Genomic DNA, 15,896 nt, shown 5'->3' with positions numbered 1-15,896 from the left:
TTTTGACCTTAAAATATGTCTCGGCTTGTGGACACCCTGGCCCGAAAAAAGCAAAGCTGAAAGGAACATTTTAGAACATTGCATTACTCTACCAACAGTAACAAGGAGTCGACACAGGTGCCAATGCGGTACTTGCTAGCTGCACATACATCCTCAACAAGCCCCGGGTCCATATCTGGGAACATAGATTGTAAGCTCTGGACAATTTGGCGATGTTCTTTCTGTTCCATGTTGCGGACTAACTTGGTAGCGGTTTGCTCATCGATGTGATCCGTTTCTTTTTGGTTCGTTGTCGCGCCATCGTTCTTGGATGGTAGGAAATCACTCAGGAGATTGAAAATGCTGTTTGCGGCTCCATCCAACGGTTTTAGAATGTAGTCACTGCGGGATGCATTGTTTTCTTTTCGATGGACGAAACCTCCGGTTCGTTTTGTCCGCTGTGCGTATGAGCATCACCAGGTGTGTTTTTATATGCTCTTTCGTTTTCAGCATATCTAGCGTCAAATTCGTTTTCATCTTGGATGGTCAATGAGTGTCTGTTCATATGCAGGATGTAGTCAATGGCGCCCTGTAGGCTGCTTAAATAGTAAGCACTTTCTCCATGAAGGAATTCAGGTAGTCTGAATCTTTCAATGTAGTTCACGTTTGAGGGCAGTGCTTCAACGTTGCTGTGCAGGATGGTATATATCAATAGAGGTAGGAATGTGTCAGCCCCACCGTTATCAAGTCCAGAATGTTTTAAGAGTCCGAAGAGTACTTTGCAGCAGTTCAAAATGCAGACTATCTTGTCGCGAGGGGCCTTGTAATTGTTCACTTTAGCCAATTCATTTGCAGAGAGCTTTACAAAGCTGTGGAGTTTTGGAGATGGTAATGTCGGTATCTCTATGTGTTCCGGATCAATAAACCTATATTCTACAATCTTTTCTTTTAAAGCTTGATCTTGGAGCAAATCGGACCGGTGTTCGTCATCAATTTTGTCTAAAGGACAGTCTATGCAGGGTGGGAAACACTTGTTGTATAGCTTCCCCATTATCAGTTTCTCGATACCTTCTTTTGCATTACGAAGTTTTGCATGATCTAGGGATTTGAAAGGTTCGTAGACGGCAAATTTATCATAAATAAAAATCTTATAATCGGTGATCAATTTCTGTTGTTCACTAGCTGTCCACAGCTGTCTTTGGGAGGCAAAGTTATGCAAGAAGGATTTGGTGTATCTTAAAACAGGGTCTGCCCTACGGTCCTTGAGTTGAGATATAAATAGTTGAAAATCGTATAGATTCTCAGTAGTGGAGTTTTCCACATCAGGGGTTGATTCTTTAGACGTTGAAGTTATCAAGTTATTATCAGATACTGGTCCCTGCTCCTCATCTTTGTCTTTTCTAGCTTCCATCTTCCTCTTTGATGTGGTCAATGTGGAGTAGTTGGTTACATAGCGAAGGCGGATATGCCCCAAGCTTAAAGTTTTTCCTACAATAACGATTTTCTTTCCTCAACTTTGCAAAAACTAGACTTTTATTAGAGATGGGTGAGCTGAATGTACGCTAGTTGATATGTGTGGTATACTCCTTCATTATCATCCACATCTAAACGGTGACATTGATGACGAGTATGCTGAATTTGACGAATCAGCTTTATATAACAAGAAGTTGTCATGTAATAATTCATCAGCGAAATTTAATAAAATGATTCCATATATTGTGGATCGAGGACCAAATTTTGCTTCAGTTAGGACATCTAAAGCGCATGGAATCACTTGGTTTTCTTCAGTGCTGTCATTGAGAAGGCCACTTTGCAAGCAGAGCATTAAAGTGCATGATAGGTATATTCTTCAATACAACGGTGAGCTTTACAATGATGATATATCTCACAATGACTCCCAATATATTGCTGGCCTGCTTGAAAAATTGCCAGTAGATGTGGTATTGCGGCGGTTATATGGTGAATTTGCGTATTCAATTTACAATACAAAGACCAAGTGCATATATTTTGGGAGAGATAGCGTTGGAAAACGCAGCTTGAGCTATCACCAGGACAATGAAACGGGCGAGTTGTTTATCACAAGTGTTAGTGGTAAATTGGAAGGGTTTAAAGCTTGCGATGCAGGGATAATATACGTGTATGATACCGTGAGAAGGACATTGTACAATGATATGCGTCTTAGAGAATACTATCAAGTCTCCGGGACACACGATACTGATGTTGAACTTCTTCAATCCAATGTTGATCTTTTGTACAACAAATTATACGATTCTATCAACAAACGATTAACAACCATTGAACCACTTCATGAAGAAAATAAGACTCACGTTAGTGTTCTATTTTCGGGTGGCTTAGATTGTTCAGTAATTGCTGCTTTAATTTGTGAGCAGTGGAAAGTCAATAGTGATGCAGTGTTGGAATTACTAAATGTGGCATTTGAGAACCCAAGAACTGGTATGAAACCCTCCGAGGCACCAGATAGAATCTTGTCCAAGAGATCTGTCAAAATACTGCGCAAACTTTACCCGCAGACTAAGATTAAACTTGTGGAGGTAGATGTATCCTACGATGATTATTTGAAACACAAACCTGTAGTAATTGATTTGATGTACCCAAAGGATACAGAAATGGACTTATCTATAGCCATAGCCTTTTACTTTGCTTCCAAAGGCCATGGTAGTTTACAGGAGGGTGATAAGACGATTTCATATCAAAGACGTAGCTTAGTTCTTTTCAGCGGTCTTGGCGCAGACGAATTATATGGTGGCTACCATAAATTTAACAACAAAAGTCCGGAGTTATTGATAAAAGAATTAACCAAGCAAATCAACAATATATATGATAGAAATTTGGATAGAGATGACAAGTGTATGGCTTGCAATGGTATTGAAATTCGTTATCCCTTCCTGGACGAAGAAGTAATTAACTTATCAACATCCTTACCCATTAATTACAAGACAAACAAAAATATTCTCAGGCTGTTAGCCACCAATAAGCTTCAATTGATGGATATCGGTGAAGAACCCAAAAGAGCTATCCAGTTTGGCGCAAAAAGTGCCAAAATGACAAAGGAGAGCAGCAGTAAGAAGGGTACTAGTGTTATAACGCCATAGACAAAACAGGTAACTTTGTATATACATATAGATAGACACATTTATAGATGCGACCGTAAAACAAGTTCAAAACTGTTTATTTGTTCATGAATATTAAGTATTTACCAGCTTGTTCAAAGCTGAATGCAAGCAGTAATGTGAACCCACTGAACATAGTCATTTTATTTAGCTCCTTCAGAATATCCTCTGAATCTTCAACATCAACAACACAAAGTAAAATGTTGCCTTGGGACTTACCAAACGGTTGGAGCTTCTTTCCAATATATTCAGGGCGTAATTTATGATACTTTAAGGACAAAAATACAACATTTCTACCATGGACTTGATAATCATAATGTATTTTGTCTGTTGCTGAAGATTTAACGTATCTCCAATTAGTATTTACCAACAATTTCAGCAACGGATTCCCTGTTTGTGTAGTACTAACAAGGATAGTCCTTTCCCTCTCATTAAATGTTCTTTTTCTGCTCCCCTCTTGCACTATGGGCTCCGGATTGTGTTGTTGATGAAAGGCATTGACGATTGTATTAGCTGCAGACGATCGCTCATCAGTGCGATGAGAAGACTTTGAAACCACTGCAGTATCGTCCGTTTTCTCACCACCATTGTATTCTTCCCTGCGTCTCTTCACATTGGCCAAGATGCTGTCAAATGATGTGGCATCAAGATTACCCATTTTTCATCTTCGTAAGTCGTGTTTTGCTCAACATCCAAGTAGCCGAAAGGGAGTCTTAGAAAGTGGAAATTTTTATTCTGGGCTCTTAAAGTACATCGTTTTAGAAAGATCTATTCAAACAACAGAACTAAGTCTAACCATGTCAGCCTCTCAAAAAATCGATCTTACTACTCTAAATCCAGAACAGTTAGCTCAGGTAAAAGAACAGTTTGATCAAGAACTGCAACATTTCACCCAGTCTTTACAGGCTCTGAGCATGGCTAGAAACAAGTTCAAAGAATGCATAACAAACATACAAGTGGTGTCTCAGCCATCTAATAAGACTGCCAGCTTGCTGGTGCCGCTGTCTGGATCACTATATGTTCCAGGTAAGGTCATAGACAATGATAATTTTATGGTGGACATCGGGACTGGTTATTACGTTGACAAAACCGCTAAGGAAGCAATTCAATTTTATCAAAATAAAGTTGACAAGTTGAACAAGGAATCCAAACAAATCGAAGATATCATAAAGGAGAAGACACAATCGTCTCTTGCCATCGAGAACCAGATTCGTAAAGCTGCCATTCGACGTCATGAGGAAATGGCTAAACAGAAACAAGAACAGAAGCAAGAATAGAGTTCATTCACTCACTTATAAAAAGTTATATACATATACAGTAATAATATGTAGAATGCTGCCTTCCACAGGTGAATGTATGTGTGTATATATGTTAGATCATCGATGTGTCGTCGTCCCTTTACAATAGTCTTATTTGGTGAAAAAGAAAGACAGACTGAAAATTTTCTATGCGATGAGTTTTAACGATCTTCTGATAAACAGTAGTAACAGCTGTATTTAAGAGTAACTCTATAGTAGGAACAGCAAGAGATTCTGTAATGGCCAAAAAGAGAACTAGAACCAAAACTAGTATTTCTAAGCGAAGAATACAAAACGCATTAGAGTTAGCTACTCGAGAAGTCGGCGGCGACAATGATAGCTCTGGGGAATACAGTAATGACCGTAAACGCAATGGAACAATTATAAATGCGCAAGGTCAGATTACTGATGACGAAGAAGGCGATTTTGAGGATGAAGATATTGATTCAGATGAGGCTTTTGGTTCAGATGAGGATATTGATGTCTTAAACTCAAAGTTTTCGCAGACTATTAGAGATAAGAAAAAGGACGGGACATATGTAGCAGATGAGTTTGACGAAGAAGGAGGTTATACCTCTATTGATGAGGATGATTTAATGCCTCTATCTGCTGTTTGGGACATGGATAAGAACATGGCCTCTGAAGCTTCCAGCTCTGATGAAAGGGCCATTGGTGACCTGGAATTGAACGATGACATACCAACGTCTTCAGATGATGATGATGAGGAAAGTGAGGAAGAAGAGGAAGAGGAAGAGGAAGAAGATAACCCTTTCAATGAGATTTTAGAAGAAGATGTAGATTTACCCACTGTTGCCCAATCTTTGAAGAAGCCGGCTGAGAAGCTGTATAGAAAGTTGGACACTTATGCAGGAGGACTAGAAAATGAATTTGCCTTACCTTCGGCCCAAGGCCCTGAAAAGCTAGATATCTCTAAGATGCTTTCAGTTGTCGATGACCAGGAGGCCGTTCAAAATGCAACCCTATTGAAAGGAGATCTTAAGGCACTAGATGTTCCATTACCGCAGCGTATCCAGAAGAGGCACGAGCGAAAGGCCGCATATGAAATTTCAAAAGACGAAGTTAGCAGATGGAGTGAGGTTGTTCAAACTAATCGAAAAGCTGAACATTTATCTTTCCCTTTGAATGGTGCGACAAGACACGATAATACCACTGCTTTCATCCGTTCTTCGGAGAAAGAATTGACAGAAGTTGAGACCAAGGTGAATGAAGTTCTAAAACAAAGTAATCTAGTAGATACAAAGAAAGAATCTACATTTGAAGAGATCGCTGTACCAGAGATGTCCCCTGAAGATATGAGAAAAAGAACAGCAGAACTAAGATTAATGAGAGAATTAATGTTTAGAGAAGAAAGGAAAGCAAAGAGAATTAAGAAGATCAAATCGAAAGCATACCGCCGTATCAAGAAAAAGGAGCTGTTGAAAAGTAAGGAACTAGTGGAATCTGACGAAAGTGCCGATGATCACGATGTTGCTAGAGCAAAAGAAAGAATGACTTTAAAGCACAAGACACAGTCGAAGTGGGCTAAGGATATGATAAAACATGGGATGACACAAGATAAAGAGACCAGAGAAGAATTGGAAGAAATGTTGCAACAGGGCGAGCGTTTAAGAGCCAAAATAACGGGCCAAGACGATAAGGATGAGTATAGCGCCACCTGTGCTAGCGACATCGAGAGGGATGAAGAAGCTTACGATAAAAAAGATGAATTCCAAAAAGGTAAAAGCATTGGAAAGACCGGTGTTCTGAATATGGCATTTATGAGAAATGCAGAGGCCAGAGAAAGAGAAGAAAATGAAAAGAACATGTCTATGCTACGAGCTGTTGAACGAGGAGAGGATATTAAGTTATTTAAAGATGATATCCAAGAAAATTTGAATATTCAGACTAACCAGGGCAGAAGGGTTTATAAACCCACACCATTGGATAAGCATTTAGAGGATGTTTCATTTAATAGAGAAGTATCAGTTCAGCATAAGGAAGAAGAATCCAGAACCTTAAAAAACCGCCTGACAAGTGCACATGAACGCAAAGCTCTTAATAAATTGAATCGTAGTAAAGCAACTGCTACAGAAGATAGAGCCCAAGAAGTCTCAAAAGAGGGCAGTATTGAAGCGAATCCATGGCTAGATGGCAGCGATGATGAGGAATATGTCCAAAAGTCATCGAAGGTCAATGTGGTTGATAAAAGTAGTTCTCAATTTACGAAAACAGCACACAAGATTGAGAAAGAAAAGCAGAAAGTGTCCAAGTCCACTAAGAAAGGAAAAGATCATGAGGAATTGCTACTTGATATTGAACACTCTAACAGGCTGGAAATACTTGACCCTTATGGTGGTTCTGATGATGAAAAGGGAGAATTTACTTTTAAACAGCAAGATGTTATTAGCGAAGCCTTTGCTGGCGATGATGTGGTAGCAAAGTTCGAACAAGAGAAAAAAAGAGTGACTATTGATGAAGATGATAAACAAGAAGATATAACACTCCCTGGCTGGGGCGATTGGGCTGGCGCGGGTGCGAAAACGAAGAAGAGGAAGTTTGTCAAAACTATTAAAGGTGTTGTAGGGAAGGATAAGAGAAGGGACAAGAATTTGAAAAATGTTATTATCAATGAGAAAGTAAACAAGAAAAATTTGAAATATCAGTCTTCTGCTGTTCCTTTCCCATTTGAATCCAGAGAGCAATACGAACGATCTTTGAGAATGCCATTGGGCCAGGAATGGACCCCGAGAACATTGCATCAGAAAATGATCAAGCCAAGGATTTTGACTAAACCAAGTCAAGTCATTCACCCATTAGAGGCACCTTTTAAATAGATAAACTACGCCATATAACTGTAAAATAGCTGCCATTAAAGAATAAAAAAGCATGACATTGCAAGTGTATTATTCTCTTGTTATATATATATATACATATATATTGATACCTATGTTACACCATATCGATATGATTTTATTACAAAGCGTCTAACCTATCGTTGATTTCTTGTGGTGTGAATTTTCTAAACCTTGGCCCTCTAGCCGTTGCATCACCTTTGTAACCTAAAAGGTCGTCGTTTTCTTCACCTATAACTGCTACCTCTATTGTTTCCCCGTTAAATTCTCCTTCTACAGACTCCTTTAGGGTTAATAAGGCAATATGAATAGCGTCTTCAAGTTCTAGTTCGTTGTTCCATCTCTTCTCCAAGAAAGTCTTAGCAGCAGTAGCACCTTTACCAATAGCTGTCGCCTTCCATGGGAAATAAGATCCAGAGGGATCCACTTGGTATAGCCCAAATTCATTATGATTGTCATAACCTGCGACTAACAGTGAAACACCAAAGGGTCTCACACCACCAGATTGAGTCGCCTCCTGCATAATTTTTGCAATCTGAGAAACAAGTATCTTAGTTGGTGGATATTCCCCGTACGTTTTCATATAACTCCCATATGCTGTCTTTCTCGACTTATTAATCAACACTCTGAAATCCGGGCCCATGCCTGAATAAACGGCACCGATGTCTGGGGTAATTTTAGAAATTTTATCTAATGTATCTGTTAAGGTCAAAGTTGAATTGGCCTTCTTCTCGGTTGCAATAACCACCCCATTCGTAGCTTTAATACCTAGAGAGGTAACCCCCTGTTTCACAGCTGCTAATGCATAATCGATCTGTCCAAGCTTACCGCTACGCAAATAACAAAGTTAGTATATATATCCTGCATCAAAAACAATCCCATTAAATTCAACACGCCATGTAACACCACATACCTTGGTGAAAATGTAGTTAATGAAAACGAATATCTATCAGCCATTTTAGCACTTCTTTGTATCGCCTTAACCAACTACTCACATATGAATGATCCATAATCAACTAGGTTTGCCACCGAGATTCATATGTAATTTGAAGGGCATTATATATACACATCATTATCTACGTTATGATTCGAATATTAAAACTCCATTAATGCAAGTCCATTACACAATAAATAAGATGCCACGGACAGGGTTTATGTTAAAGGTGTTAATTGGGTCCCTTGCTTGGCATATACAGCTAGGAAAACGGAGGCGCAGCTGCCGGAGGATTGCTTTTAAGCAATGGGGAAGTGTTACCAGGAGTATCTCCAGTATTTGGTTTCTGCGGTACGCTAATGTGACGCTTCTTCCACTGACTAAGGAGTAAACCGTTTGCTAAACTGTAGTCCACCCTTCGCCTATGGATAAAATTACACTGTTCGCCTCTGCCACATTTACCTTCTTCATAGCTTTTGCATACAGCCTCACGAAAGTCGGTGACATGAGATAAATCGCAATAGAGCGGTCTCTCTCCATACCACCTGGTAACAAATGCATCACGAGCCGCTTTAGCCGCATCTGACGTAGAAAATCTGATATACACATTACCATTAAGATGGTCAGTCTTATTCTCGCAGACTATTATTTCTTGCACCTCTCCAAATTTTGCTGCTTCCAAGAAGACATCCTCGTAAAAAAAATCAAAATCCTCAGCTTGCAATTTTACCTGGTTGATGTCATTTGGTGGTATGTACATGTTGTAGATTACTATGGTTTGGGAATTTATTGGCCTGGAGTGTCTCTTGGAACATTTATCACCATGCCGGCAAGCGCCAATTTTATAATAGAAGTGACTATGCAAATCTGTTAGTAACCAAAAAATATTGAGAGCAACTATAACATAAAAACACCCATTAGAGCCGTCATAATAGTGTATGGACATACCATTTATCCCTTTCATCGTAAGACATGTTGATGCTCTAATCTGGTCTCTCTTGAATCGACTGTAGACTGGTGTTGAGACGAAGATGAGCATTCTACTTTTTTTTCCCGCATACTACAGCGATTTTGACATTTCCGGAGATCAACAAAGCAAGCATTCACTAGACTCTGAGTGCTAATGATTAGTCATGGGCGTATGTTCTTCGATAGCTTTATATATCGTTAAACTTGATATCCAACTTGTTTACTAACGACTGTACAGAACGATGGTGGTTCTATAAATAAGTCTAATTCGTTAACTATTAATGCTATTGGTGGAACTCAAACTGCCTCCGATGACAACGTTGAAGAATATTCGTGGGAGTCTAGGTGGACGACATGCAGTTTATCTAATAAGCAGTTAGAAATCCCACTTATGAGTGATTATCTAGGTAATTTGCTGAACAAAGAGTCTGTATTGGAATGGCTACTCAGTCCAGACCATGCGGAGTATACTTTGCAACAAATAGACATGTACAAGCATATAAGGAGGCTCAGCGATGTTGTAGAGTTACGTAATTTGATCCGGGATGGCAGAACTGGTAGGCTAAAATGTGAAATAGGGGAGGAAACGTTAGGTTTATCGAAAAGTTCATTCATTTATCTTAGTAAGTGCGGAGACGTCCTGCCTCGAAAACTGATTCAAGAGGTTTGTCAATGTCCCGCATGTTCCCAAGCATTTACCACGGAAGATGTAATCGTACTTAATCCAAAGTCTTCAGAAATAGCAAGACTAGAACAGAGGCTATGCAATCTTACCAAAAATGGCATCTCACACAGTGGCAAACCGCTATCACGGAAGAAACGGAAGACTGCAGTAACCTTGGCAAAAGAACCGAAATGCAAAAAGACAAAAAGATATTAGCAGTTAAAGGCATATCTAATATTGCATCAATGTCTATGTATTTAGTAGGGCTATATTCCGCAGAAAGCAGCATTTAAGTAGCATATATACAAGGTTATATAATATTCACACCGCATGTTTCATAATTATGGCCAGAAAACATAACATAAGAACAAAACCAAATGCGGGAAGGAAGATGTTCAAACATAAATATAGTATTAAAAATTCTAGCCCTCAAGAGCTGCTTCTCTTTCCGTTTTCTTTGTAACCTGATCTTCGTACTTCTTACCGTTGAGATACATGGTATAAACCAGTCCACCAGTCATATATAATGTGCCACCAACCAAAGTCAAAACAGTCAAACGATGAGCTGCATCCGTGAGCCTTGTATACCAGGCATATTTGGACATCTTAGCACCAAATACTAACCTTTGTACCTTACTTTGTATATTGTTGTCGCACTTAGTAAGTATAGTAGATGATTCGTTAAATGAGGTTCAACGAAATTTTAAGGAACATGAAATCACAAACCACGATCTTGATAATAACGTTCGTTTGTACTAGCTACAGAACTAGCTGGTATGTATAATAATAATAAAAATAATAATAATAATAATAATATGTATAAGTATGACACGGCTTATTCGCTAATCTTCTTTGCGAATAAGCGACGTGCATTACCTGGACTTAGAAATAACTATAATTTAATAGAAAACAAGTAATAAATTTAATTTGGAAGTTTATTAAATGTCGGTTAACTCACGGTTTGTAAAATATAGGAGTAGCCATAGTTGGCCCATTCCCTGACTTTTTTGTTTAACCTATCAAAATAGCTTGGTTCAAGACGGGGTCCAAAAAATGATTTTGAATTGGCCTTAGCCATTCTAACCAGCTTCTTCTTTGTAAAGCTCGTAGGAACACGGATGCCGAAGTTGTTCAGGTATTTGGTCAACTCATCTGCAGTCCATGACTCAAAAATATCAGTCCAGTCAGACATCTTTTGCTTAAAATTATTAGCAACATTTTTTGAGTTGGATTTGACCTCAGCCCCAGCTGATTCTGCAGAATCCTCAGCTTTCTCATAGCTTCCGGAGGTCCAGTCGCGCAATTTGTCCCTGGCAGACCCCAAAGCATCTTTTGCTGCCTGCGTATTTTCAACAGACCATTGTTGCAAGTTTTGACCAAGAGAAAAGCCTGGGAACCACGCTGAGTCAACATCTTTCAAATTCTTTACCGGCTTGCTTCTATATTTTATAACCATGTTACGCAAATCCTTACGAGTAGAAAGAACCGGGTATGAAATATCACGAGCTTCCAAGAACTCCTTTAATTTTTGCTTAGGCCAATATTCAACATCGAGTAAGAATGTATCGTTGATTACCTCTTCTTCTTCTTCATCTCCAGAATCGTATTTGGGCTTGTCCCCCTTACCAACGGCGGAATCCCACAGAGAGAGAATTGCATCAGGACCATTTGAGAGAGAAGACGAGACCTGCTTCTGAGCTGCATTAGATAGCCACTCCACATCATCGTTTAGGAGATTTTTGGATTTCGTGGCCAAATTGATCAAGTAGTCGCGGTCTTCAGCCAAAGTCTCATCCAACTTTACCTTGTGCAAATTTAACCACTTCTTCAAAACGCTTGGAGACCAAGAACTGAAGTCAACGGCATCCAACGAACCGTCGTTGTCGTAATAGTCCGACAAAAAGTTTAGAGAGGTCAAAAGCTCTAGTCTCTCATCATCGTAGTATTTTGTAGCACGATGAATGTTATCTCTAACCTTCTTCAGCAAGTCATCACGTGTGGACTTCGCTTGGTCGTAGGAGATTCCATACTCGGCCAACCAATTTTTGAGGTCGGAAGTCTCCCAGTGCTTGAAAAAGGGTTCCGATGGATAAAACCCTGACGCACCAACCTTATCAGAAATCTTTTTAAAGTTGTTCTTGGCTGTTGATACTAAGGCATCCCTTGAACTACTGGAGTCATACTTCAAACGTGCACTCTTCAGCAACTTCTTCAAACTATCAGCAGACCACGTGTCGAACAGCCAGTCACCGACTTCTGAGTCGCTCTCTTCCTGTAACCAACTACCAGAATCCTCCTGGTTATCCCAAATCTTCCACCATGGCTTCTGCTCATTATGTTTTTGCCACTCTTTCAATGCCAGCTCCTTGAGCGATTCTAATGGCTGCTGTACTTTATCCGCAACCTCATGCCCGTTATCCTTGAGGTACTGCTTGATATCCGAATCACTCCATTTGTCAAAAAACGATGTCGAGGACTCAGCTCCTACTGCTATCGCTGCCGCCGCAACTAAAACACAACCTGAAAACTTCATCTTTCCAAATATGTATAATGTTGGCTAATTGTAGATTTTTATTCCTTCGAAAAGCAAATTTTCCAACGTCGATGTTCGCTGATTTGTTAGTTCTCGATACTACGAATTAATTATATATCATATCATATATACCTACCACCCATCACCCATCGTCCATTACAAAATCATTCCCTTTTTTTGCAAGGACTTCCATCCATCTACTTGCTTTTCTGCTTGATTTCCAATTAGAGGCTCCAGAACAAGGTAATTAATCAACCCCCACCCCAACCCCCTTAGGCTTTTACATATATCATTTGGGTAACCGCAAGTTCCTGTGCTCTTGGCTCCCGAAGAATAAATTTCAAAAACGCATTAAGAAGGCAGTACAACGCAGCGCACTTGCAGAATACTATATATATTCTTTAGGGGAAAGAGAGCCTAAAAACCGTTACTTTTTCCTTTGAGTACCAATGTAGAGAGAACCTAGGTCTTTGCTAGCTTGAACGTCTCTTCACGCGCTGGCTAAGCTTTATTTGAGAGTCGGTGTGGTATGTAGTCTCTGACCGGATCAGTTGCCTGCTGTCGAGCCAGAGAGGTATCGCTATCCTACTAACTACAATGCTGAAACGCTGCCTCGTAGGCTTAGTCACCTTCTGATTTCATGACAACCATGTTGAGGTGAGTGTGCAGGCACGTGACCAAATTACACATATGTAGATCACCTTGTCCCGGACAGATAGGAATAAAGGGAACTCGTCCTTGTTAGCTCAGTTGGTAGAGCGTTCGGCTTTTACGCATGCTTGCAAGGCACCGAAATGTCACGGGTTCGAGCCCCGTATGAGGAGTTCTCAATTTTTTATTTTTATTTCCTAACATACGGTGACAAATTTTGTTATATACAAACGAAATTCTAGTTCGTAGACAATCCAACACGAAGAGACAAAGTGTGTTCTCACTTTCATTATAATTGATTATGATTTAATGCAGTGATAGTTAAGAAAGCAAGGTTAAACCGTACGCCGATTGTCATTTGGAAAAACTCAATTACAGTTGGAATAAAGCTAGTGTTAAAATAATGCCCCCTAAAATAGACGTTAACGTCAATAACATAATATTTGAATCGTACACAGTGGATCCTACTACAGGACATCCTATTTACGCATTTGATTCCACGTATTTGCCTTCTAGTGCAGAAGTTAATGATGGGCCGTTATATGAACTGTTATTGGATAAGCTAATGGATAAACTGATATCTCGGTTGCCATCTCAGCCTTTTTCACTTGTCGTGTTTTCTTCAGGTTTCACTTCGAATAATATCAGTTGGGTGGACGGAATTCGCATGTATTCACGGTTACCAAAACCGAGCAAGAGTTATTTGCAGAAGATGTATATTGTTCATGAGTCGTTCTTTATTCGAACGGTATATCAAGTGCTCAAGAATGTTATGAATATTAAATTCCTTAATGGAGGGGATTCCAAAGAAACTCTGATACATGTTTCTAATTTATCCGAGCTTGCTGAGTATATTGACATTACAAAGTTAAGGATATCTCTAAATGTCTACCTTTACGATTATGAAATTAGCGATACGATTCGAACAGTGGACACGTTTCACAGTCCCAGAGTGAATAGTATATCTCGCAGAGAGTACAGGCAGCTAATTTTTGATAAAATTTTCAAAAGATTGAGACTTGAAGCACCGATTAATCCACTTGTATTTCAGAAACCAGGATCGTATAAGAAAATCAACATTTTACTAGATGTCATCGATAGAACAAACTACATTGACTTATCCCAGTGGGACATATACTCCATTGCGTCGGTCTTTTTGCATTTCATGAAGGGTAAATCGAAGCCACTTTTTCCAATAGATCTTTTGCCACTTCCCATTGATGATAGTTTTGAGTATACATACAACACCTTTTTTGCCATGATGGCTTATAATGGTTATTACGATTTAGTGGTGGCTATTTTTCCATTTTTTCTCACATTGATAGAGAACAGTAAAATAACCAACCATACTTACATGACGTTGAGCAAATGTTTAACATCATCTATGTGCAAGGAGAAGGTCTCTATAAAGAGTGGAGATAGATTGGCGATTGGTACTCGGTTTATCAGAAATTTGTTGATTCATTTTGAAGCGGTAAGATCTAAAATGGAGAGACATACTGGATTGCACCGTCGTTCAAAGTCGGTATCAGCTAAGGTGGTGCCACAACATATGCTTCCTCCGAAGTACCAAGATATCAACCATCGTCGATCGAAAACCTCTGGTGAAGCTCAATTAATAATTGATATACAGAATCACTCACGATCCCCATCTCCACCCCCGTTGCCAAAACGGTTGCCCGTTGATTCTCTTGCTGCGGGTGGAATTCCCAGTCCAACTAGCATATGCAACGCAAGATTAAACTCAAAGGGGCTGCCTGCGCGTGGAAGTCCACGTAAAACATTCCAAACAGCTGCTAGTTTACCAGTTTCTGCAGCAGCTGGTGAACTTCCGTCATTAAAAAACAAAACTTCAAGTACGTCTCTCCGCTTATCTACACTGCCCATAGCGAATGACACAGAATCGGACTCTGACAGCCTTACGGGAAAATCGAAGCCTGAAACAGCAACAACAGTTATCCCTCTTGAGCTAATACCCTCCATGAAGTTGAGAAATAACTCTTCAAACATTTCGCTCAGACTGTCTAGTGCCGCTCTCTGGAAGGACAGTGACAGCACCGATGCAAACTGTAGTACTCACAGCAGCAGAAATGATGCAAAAAAACCACAAACACAAGACAAAATACTCGAAACGGACAGTGTCATCATGGATGAACATTCTAGTAATGTAGATCCAATCGTCCTGGTCGACGACATTAAACATCTGGCCTTCGAAAAGAACGAAAAAATACAAACATTTGATCAAGAATTAAAAAAAAGAAACTCAAATCTCGGAAAAGTACTGCAACTATAAAGTTTTCACCAAATGGTTACTCCGATATACCATCAGGAAATAAAGTTTCTAGACTTGCAACCCTCTACGAACAAAGATTACAAGGCTTGAAAATCATTCAAGAAGTGAAAAAGGAGTAGAATAAAATAAATAAGAGAAATATTTTGTTTTCTTTTTCTGTAGCTTCACTCTATTCTGCAACGAAATATATATTTGAAAAAACTAATTCACCTTATACTATTCGAGTAATCCAACCGTGGTGCTCGAACTAATCGCTGATATGGATAGTGAACCTCGGCCCTTTTGGCGTGCACTTTGTTTCATTTTACAATCGTATATCGTAAATGTTAAAAACTAGATCTAACAATATTGTTTAAGAAATCAGATTATACTTATGTCATCAGGTCTAAGGTTTCGTGTCGCGCTCGATTGAGTTTCTTACCTGAAAAGGAAGCTATTCAAAATTTGAAGTATTACTCGCAACCAACATAAGGATATGTTCTTGAAAGCTGATTTTGTCAAAATCTTTCTTCGTCTCTTAACTTTAATCATCAATCAACAGTTCTAGAGAACGGAGAGTTAATTATAATTAATAGTTGTCACTTTAACTGGC

The 15,896-nt window shown here is 39.4% G+C and overlaps 9 protein-coding genes, 1 non-coding gene and 2 further genes across 10 annotated transcripts; 6 read left to right on the top strand and 6 right to left on the bottom strand.

The window, feature by feature from the left end:
• Positions 1–83: 83 nt before the first annotated feature.
• Positions 84–1,390, bottom strand: Ecym_8156 (the record flags this gene model as incomplete).
• Positions 1,391–1,550: 160 nt separating this feature from the next.
• Positions 1,551–3,092, top strand: Ecym_8155 (putative asparagine synthase; the record flags this gene model as incomplete). Its single annotated transcript, XM_003648212.1, has 1 exon — positions 1,551–3,092. One exon carries the CDS (start codon positions 1,551–1,553, stop codon positions 3,090–3,092), a length of 1,542 nt encoding a protein of 513 aa, XP_003648260.1.
• Positions 3,093–3,168: 76 nt separating this feature from the next.
• Positions 3,169–3,768, bottom strand: RAD10 (DNA repair protein RAD10; the record flags this gene model as incomplete). Its single annotated transcript, XM_003648211.1, has 1 exon — positions 3,169–3,768. One exon carries the CDS (start codon positions 3,766–3,768, stop codon positions 3,169–3,171), a length of 600 nt encoding a protein of 199 aa, XP_003648259.1.
• A 139-nt stretch (positions 3,769–3,907) lies between these two features.
• GIM5 (Gim5p) lies at positions 3,908–4,387 on the top strand (the record flags this gene model as incomplete). The annotated part of the gene is made up of 1 exon (XM_003648210.1): positions 3,908–4,387. One exon carries the CDS (start codon positions 3,908–3,910, stop codon positions 4,385–4,387), a length of 480 nt encoding a protein of 159 aa, XP_003648258.1.
• Positions 4,388–4,647: 260 nt separating this feature from the next.
• Positions 4,648–7,242, top strand: UTP14 (Utp14p; the record flags this gene model as incomplete). The annotated part of the gene is made up of 1 exon (XM_003648209.1): positions 4,648–7,242. One exon carries the CDS (start codon positions 4,648–4,650, stop codon positions 7,240–7,242), a length of 2,595 nt encoding a protein of 864 aa, XP_003648257.1.
• Positions 7,243–7,381: 139 nt separating this feature from the next.
• Positions 7,382–8,217, bottom strand: PRE8 (proteasome core particle subunit alpha 2; the record flags this gene model as incomplete). Its single annotated transcript, XM_003648208.1, has 2 exons — positions 7,382–8,090; positions 8,174–8,217. The coding sequence occupies 2 exons, from the start codon at positions 8,215–8,217 to the stop codon at positions 7,382–7,384; spliced, it is 753 nt and encodes a 250-aa protein (XP_003648256.1).
• Positions 8,218–8,456: 239 nt separating this feature from the next.
• Positions 8,457–9,233, bottom strand: Ecym_8150 (uncharacterized protein; the record flags this gene model as incomplete). Its single annotated transcript, XM_003648207.1, has 1 exon — positions 8,457–9,233. The coding sequence occupies one exon, from the start codon at positions 9,231–9,233 to the stop codon at positions 8,457–8,459; it is 777 nt and encodes a 258-aa protein (XP_003648255.1).
• A 321-nt stretch (positions 9,234–9,554) lies between these two features.
• On the top strand, positions 9,555–10,043 carry Ecym_8149 (uncharacterized protein; the record flags this gene model as incomplete). The annotated part of the gene is made up of 1 exon (XM_003648206.1): positions 9,555–10,043. The coding sequence occupies one exon, from the start codon at positions 9,555–9,557 to the stop codon at positions 10,041–10,043; it is 489 nt and encodes a 162-aa protein (XP_003648254.1).
• Positions 10,044–10,249: 206 nt separating this feature from the next.
• COX14 (Cox14p) lies at positions 10,250–10,432 on the bottom strand (the record flags this gene model as incomplete). The annotated part of the gene is made up of 1 exon (XM_003648205.1): positions 10,250–10,432. One exon carries the CDS (start codon positions 10,430–10,432, stop codon positions 10,250–10,252), a length of 183 nt encoding a protein of 60 aa, XP_003648253.1.
• A 344-nt stretch (positions 10,433–10,776) lies between these two features.
• On the bottom strand, positions 10,777–12,360 carry MSC1 (double-strand break repair enhancer MSC1; the record flags this gene model as incomplete). The annotated part of the gene is made up of 1 exon (XM_003648204.1): positions 10,777–12,360. One exon carries the CDS (start codon positions 12,358–12,360, stop codon positions 10,777–10,779), a length of 1,584 nt encoding a protein of 527 aa, XP_003648252.1.
• A 735-nt stretch (positions 12,361–13,095) lies between these two features.
• Ecym_8146 lies at positions 13,096–13,184 on the top strand. Its single transcript is given in 2 exon segments — positions 13,096–13,132; positions 13,149–13,184. It is a non-coding gene; the product is annotated as a tRNA-Lys (tRNA).
• Positions 13,185–13,414: 230 nt separating this feature from the next.
• Positions 13,415–15,304, top strand: Ecym_8145 (the record flags this gene model as incomplete).
• Between the last annotated feature and the right edge of the window lie 592 nt (positions 15,305–15,896).

This window comes from Eremothecium cymbalariae, chromosome 8 (genome assembly GCF_000235365.1).
Source record: "Eremothecium cymbalariae DBVPG#7215 chromosome 8, complete sequence".
In the NCBI taxonomy this organism is placed as follows: domain Eukaryota; kingdom Fungi; phylum Ascomycota; class Saccharomycetes; order Saccharomycetales; family Saccharomycetaceae; genus Eremothecium; species Eremothecium cymbalariae.
Note: the sequence above shows the minus strand (reverse complement) of the source record. Positions and strands in the feature narration are given on the sequence as shown.